Here is a 6,851-nt window from a genome sequence, read left to right as displayed (position 1 = left end):
GGACTTCCCAGCCTTCAGAATCATAAGCCAAGTAAATTTCTGTTCTTACAAATTACAAGGCCGGGCGTGGGGGCTCATGCCTGTAATCCCAACACTTTGGGAGGCCAAGGTGGGCAAATCACAAGGTCTGGAGTTTGAGACAAGCCTGGCCAATATGGTGAAACCCCGTCTCTACTAAAAATACAAAAATTAGCCAGGCGTGGTGGCATGCACCTGTAGTCCCAGCTACTGGGGAGGCTGAGACAGGAGAATCTCTTGAACCTGGGAGGTGGAGGTTACAGTGAGCCAAGATCATACCACTGCACTCCAGCCTGGGTGGCAGAGCGAGACTCCATCTCAAAAATAAGTAAATAAATAAATAAATAAATAAATAAATAGCACAGTCTGTGGTATTCTGCTATAACAGCAAAAAAGAAAAAAAAAAAAAGACTATGACAAGAACTCATGGTTGCTTTTTGAGTTCTGCAAAGGTTTATAACCCTCCATTAGCATGTTATGACTAATATGGTATGACTTTTTCAGTTGCTTTCTCTAAAATAAATGGGTTAATAAACTAACTTTTAAATATGCAGTCTGAGCAGAGTGGGAGTATCAAAACATTCAGCAGTGCCTTCAGAAACACAGGTTCTGCCTGAAACTAGGCAAGTGGGCACTCTACTAGAGCACTCTAGAGATCTGAGGGCTTACTGTTTTGCTTCTGTGGACTGCAAATAAATTCCTGAAAGGATTCTGTACTTGTCCAGAGAGTTTTTTATCTTTCTGGATGAGATGCAGAGATTTCTTGGAGTCAAAAATTTCAATAGGCACTTAATCCTAACCACCTCCCAGATGACATCTGCTATGGTCTTCTTTATATTTAATTCCCAGCCAAAAATCTTAATCATATCCTATAACATTCTACTATGCTCTTCTGGCGGTTTCTGGGTTAATGTAGCTCAAGTTCCACAATTCTTTCCACTCTCCTACTTTAGGTCTCAGGTCCTCTTCCCTTGTATACAAGGTTCATAACTCTTCCCACCTTAATTGGGATGGGCCTGAGTGAAACAGAGTAACCCAGGGGCCATGAGACAGAATTTTACTAATTTGTATCACAGGCCTGCAAGGTAACTGGGGAGGCTGATCTTTAAACTGTGCTATCTGAGAAACCATGCAGAAATGTGCCTCTGTGTTAAACTCAACTCCTGACACCGCAGTCCTTAAAATATCATCCAGTTATTTTCTTCTCTGATGCTTAGAAAGAACTGCTGGTATTTCTTCATGATTCATTCTAGATTCAAGTCTCAGTGTTCATGTTACATTGTGATAACCATTTTTACATAAATGTTATCTCTCAAGCATTCTCAGTATTTAAGAGCAAGAAGAGTATCAGTCAGGCTTGGACTAAAAGAGTACTGAGAGGCTGCACACTGAGGACATGGGCTAAATCATCATTTTTTAAGTTTTTTACAAAATATCCAAGTCACAGCCAAGATTATGGCTGACAGCAGGCTCTTATACAAAATGAAGGCCCTGAAGGTAAGAAATGAGCACAATCCTTCATAAAGCGGGAAATATTACAAGATTTGCTTAGGGCACTTACCTCTCTGAACTCAGTTTCTTCATCTGAAAATCAGGATAATAATCTCAACCTTCTAGTAGAGTTGATAAAATTAAGCAAGAGAACCTTTAAAAGTGCTTTGAAAGGGTACCTGGCACATATTAGGCACTTAATAAAATAAATTTTAATTTTCTAATTTTAAAAAAGACAGATTAGACTTTGACCTCGGATACAATAATCAAAAAGTCTAGACTTCTACCTACTCTAAAGAGAAGTCTTTACTTAGAAGCCAGCATATTCTAACTAGACCTATGGTAATAATGTCTGAATTGATCTCCTTGGCTCTACTATCTCCCTTTTTTTTTTTTTTTTTTTAACTAGATGGATTCTTGCTCTGCTGCCCAGGCTGGAGTGCAGTGACACAGTCATAGCTTGCTACAGCCTCTAACTATTGGGCTCAAGTGATTCTTCTGCCTCAGCCTCCCAGGTAGCTGGGACTCCACACGTGTGCCACCATGCTAATTTTTTATATTTCTTTTGCAGAGGCAGAGTCTCACTTTGTTGGCCAGGCTGGTCATGAACTCCTAGCCTCATGTGATCCTCCCATCTAAGCCTCTTAAAGCATTTGGTCTACAGTTGTGAGCCACCACACTTAGCCCTATCTCTTCTTTCAATTGTTTCATTCTATTGCCAAAATTATCTTTTTACACTAGAGAATGTTATTAGCATATATAATAGAAAGCCCCTGTTGCCAACCTGCCAACCTACTACAAGGCAGTAGCCTTGTAGCTCACTATATCTTCCTATATACTATACATTTTCAAATGACCAGGTTACTTGCAATCTTCCCGATGTTCCATGAACTCCATTTTCATGTTACTGTTCAAGTTGTTTCATAAACTTGGAATGCTTTATAAAAGTCTATCTGTACAACTACTGCCATTAGTCAAATTTCTTACACACCTATTCCCAGGGTTCACATGAGATTTGCCTTTCTCTCTTCTGTTGATCTGTGGCTTAATTTAGCTCAAGTTTCACAATTCTTTCTACTCTCCTACTTTAGTTCTCAGCTCCTCTCCCCTTGTATGCAAGTTTCCCAACTCTTCCCACCTTAACTGGGATGGGCCTAAGTAAAATATTCCTCAAAAGTATCTTCTCTTTGTTCTAATTCCACATCACTCTTCCTAGTAACTATTAGGTTTCCAAGGTAGTTTGACACTAGGAAACAGTGTGCCTTGGAGAAGGGACGAAAGTTCTCTGGTTAATGGAAAGTATTAAGCACCACTGTGAATTTTAATGGGTTTGCTTTGTGATCTATATCTCAATCCTGTGAGCAATTTTTGTTAATCTAGCACCAAAAAACTGATCATTTTAAGGAAATTAATAAGGTCAAACTTTTGGACCATCAAGGCTAAAAATCAAAGCCTGGACTTCAGTCTGTTGAGCCAGGCGTCCTTCATTTGAGGCCTGTTAGTGTCCAATCAACCCATTACCACCATCTCTCCACACAATTATTTAATCCCAGGAAAGAATATAATTTTTTTAAATAAAAGTGAAGAGAAGATATTTAGGGTATCAAAGGGTTGACTTAATCAACTCTTAAGTTGAAGTAAGAATTGCTTCAACAACTATGAGATAATGGTTTTAATATATAAAATTCTTCCACTCGAATGTTTTCAACCAGAAGATAAATAAAATTTGTCCAGTGTTGGATTTGTTATCAATGCCAACTTCCTTATATAAGCTGACAATATCAAGAATCAAAATGAACCAACAGTATTCACATTTACAAATAAAAACGCCCAGAGATGTAAGAAAGATGTTATCATTATTCCATCTAAAATGTGATAGAAAGAATTAGAAACTAATTTTCCATTTTGCTTAAGTAAAAGAAACAGACTCCGAATTATTTGCTATAACATCAATTTTAAATGCACTGATTTTTCTTTTAGTGTATAAAGCTTTTTCAAGCTCAGCTTTTTTAAAATAAGTTTTCAAATATAAAAACGTTTTCAAAGATAAACTCCTATTACTGACCAAATGTTTTATGTTACTCTATGGTGTATTCAAATCAAATCAAGAACAAATTTTAAGTTGGGATTCAAGGGAGAGTAGTAGAAAATGTAAATAGTATTTTTTGGCTATTAAAGATTTTAAATTATTAAAGAACTTTATAAAAATTATTATTTAATTTATATATTTTGTAATAATGAAAAAATATTTTAACAATTATCTGACATTTCTTTCCTCTTAGGACAAGATAACATCTCTTTATAATCCAGGTATTATCTTACAATTAAGTGATTACGGCAATGACAACAATTTGATATATCACTTCTAGGTTAATCCAAAAAGTGACTTCACTTTTTCATAGGCCACACAGCCAATGCCTACTGCAGGAAGCACCTTTATGATGTTTGGGGTGAAACCCCTGTAAAATCCCAGTTTTCCTTCTTTGGTATATATTTCTTGAATGAGCCGAATCATAGAAGTTGTTTTTCCTTTTTCCACTAGGGCTATAAATTGGAAAAAAAAAAAAAAAGCATAATTCAATATTTAATATTTATAAATTAAGAAAATCCAATGATAAATGAGAATTTACAGAGATTGAAATTACTTCAGAATACACCTCTCTCCCTACCTGTAGAATGTCTTGTGCTGTTCAATATGGTACCCAATGGATATATGTGGCTATTTATATTTAAATTAATTAAAATTAAATAAAACTACAAATTCATTGCCTCAGTTGCGCTGGCAACAATCCCAAGTATTCACTTGGGAATAGTGACTATCATACTGAATAGCACAAATATAAAATATTTCCATCATCACAGAAAATTCTATTAAACAACACTTGAAAGTCTTTCATAAGGGACCTCAAAGGAGTATTTGGAATTGGATCTGACACAAATAGAGAGAGGAAAGGATGGGCGATGGGATGGATGGAGAGATATTCCACCTGGAGAATATAAATCAAAACCAAAAATCTAACTAAAAAGACAAGGAGAAAGAGAATGTTAAAGAATATCACTTAACACATGAACTATAAACAGTTTAGTCAAGAAGATAACAATAGGATTGTGTGGGGTTTTTTTTCCTTCTTGAAAAGTGATAAAGATATTTTCTTAAAAACTAAATTCCTAACATTTTACTGAGACAAACAATACAGATATCCTCCCTTTTCTTAATATCTCTTCCTTAAGTAAATTGGAAAAAAAAAATTGAGTTCCATTCCACAAATGTATTAAGTTCCAGTTGCAGAATATGATGATAATAGTGGAACTAAGGTAAAATTACATGATCATATGGAATAACTGTTTATTTGAAAAAAAGCATAATCTTTTCTATTGTTCTGCATGGTACTTTCGAATTGTAAACTCCTTAAAGAGATCATTAGTAACTGAAGAAAATGTGGAGAGTTCCAAACAATACTTTGAGAGGAAATAAAATCTAAAAAGCACAAAAAGCTAAAGCTGACTAAAGTCAGTAAAATAATAAATTTGGGATTCTTGCTTATCAATTCTACAGTTTTATTTTTGAAGTCATTAATTTATACTCATTTAAAACATAATTTTAAACTTATTATTCATTCATTAAAGAAAAGAAACTCACCTGAAGCCTGCATGTGAGTTCTAATAAGGTTCACAGGGAAACTGGCTAACTGACCGCAAGTATTAGACAACGTACTACATCCCACCAAAATCATTATCCCAGGATTCACAGAGTTTCCTGAATAATTTTCTAGCCAATAATTCTTCAAAATCTGGCAGAGAAGAGAGTAGTAAATATATTACTGCGCAATTACTATGCAATAGAAAACAAAACTTACTACTATGCAACTCTAAGTGGAATAAAGTTTTAGTAAGGTGGGGGCTATCTCTGTAGTCTTTTTTTTTTTTTTTTTTTTTTTAGAATAGAGTTAAATTACTGGGAAGCAATTTGAACTTATGTTTTGTTCAACAGGAGCAAAGAGACCTTTTTTTTTTTTTTTTTTGAGACAGAGTCTTGCTCTGTCCCCCAGGCTGGAGTGCTGGAGTGCAGTGGTGCAATCTCACCTCATTGTGAGCTCTGCCTCCCGGGTTCATGCCTTTCTCCTGCCTCAGCCTCCTGAGTATCTGGGACTATAGGCGCCCGCCACCACACCTGGCTAAATTTGTTGTATTTTTAGTAGAGACGGGGTTTCACCGTGTTAGCCAGGATGGTCTCTATCTCCTGACCTTGTGATCCGCCTTCCTCGGCCTCCCAAAGTGCTGGGATTACAGGCGTGAGCCACCGCACCCGGCCTCTATCCCTGTAGTCTTATCAGGGACAGGTTGCACTAATGTTTTCAAACCAACATATTCATACTGCCTCAGTTTGAGTTCCCCTATGGTTTGTTTTGGGTTTTGGTGTTTTTTTGTTTGTTTGTTTGTTTGTTTGCTTTGCTTGTTCTTTGGTTTGTAATTATATTCAAACAAAAACCTGGAGATTCTCACAGGGATCAACAGACTATTGTAGAGAGGAAGACTGCACAATCCACTCTAGGTTAACAAAATCACATTTTCTCAACTTTTAAGAGTCCTCTGTCCCTATTTTCTTTTCGTTGAATAAAAGTGACTGTAAGAAATTAAGAAATATTGAGTTTAAAACATCAGTAAGTGCTTCCAGAACTGTTCATTTATTGAAGGACAGCAACTTTACCATTATGCACTGCAGTGATTACTACAAAATGTGTAATTTGATGCTTTTGAAAAAATAAATTTTGAAATGTTTTTACTCAGTATGCACTTACTACAGTCATGTAACAATACAAAGAGAAATGTGTAATGGCATCTGGCAAATGTGTAAAGCAGAAGATACTGAACCATAGAAATCAAAGAATGACGACAGCGCAACACAAACAGCAGCAACAAATTTATTGTAATAGGATCATAGATGCAAGAAAACAAAAAGGAAAATAAATGCATGCTAGAATATTCAATACTTTAAACACCTACAAAAATATAAGTGTACTTTTAAAAGTGCTAAAGGAAGTTATCTGTCTTTCACATGATGATGATACCACTTGCCAAAAATACCACTGGGCTTATATCTAGAGAACTGCCCTTCCTGTGTTGAGAATGAATTTATTCTAATCACACACCTTCACCTGGTTCTTATGACAAAATGGTATATATACTGCTAAGATGCGCTTCCTGAAACAGATGTATGGCCATAGAAATAAAATGATCAGCTGAAAGGGGAGTAAGCTGGCATCTTGCCTATGCATTACACTATCAGCTTTTTTGTCCTATCTCCATCCTGCCTTTCTTCCTCAGGCCGCAATTACTCCTGT

At 35.9% G+C, this 6,851-nt stretch overlaps 1 protein-coding gene across 1 annotated transcript in view; it reads right to left on the bottom strand.

Annotated features, from left to right (window-relative positions):
- Positions 1-3,129: 3,129 nt before the first annotated feature.
- LOC105534662 (calcium-binding mitochondrial carrier protein SCaMC-1-like) overlaps positions 3,130-6,851 on the bottom strand; it is a gene marked incomplete at its 5' end in the record, with an annotated part of 35,064 nt that continues 31,342 nt past the window's right edge. Inside the window, 2 exons of the mRNA XM_011973438.1 lie at positions 3,130-4,053; positions 5,150-5,300. Coding sequence (XP_011828828.1) covers positions 3,875-4,053; positions 5,150-5,300 — 330 coding nt within the window. The remainder of the gene's footprint in view (positions 4,054-5,149; positions 5,301-6,851) is intronic.

This window comes from Mandrillus leucophaeus, unplaced genomic scaffold (genome assembly GCF_000951045.1).
Source record: "Mandrillus leucophaeus isolate KB7577 unplaced genomic scaffold, Mleu.le_1.0 Scaffold1376, whole genome shotgun sequence".
Taxonomy (NCBI): domain Eukaryota; kingdom Metazoa; phylum Chordata; class Mammalia; order Primates; family Cercopithecidae; genus Mandrillus; species Mandrillus leucophaeus.
This window is presented reverse-complemented; position numbering and strand designations above follow the sequence as displayed.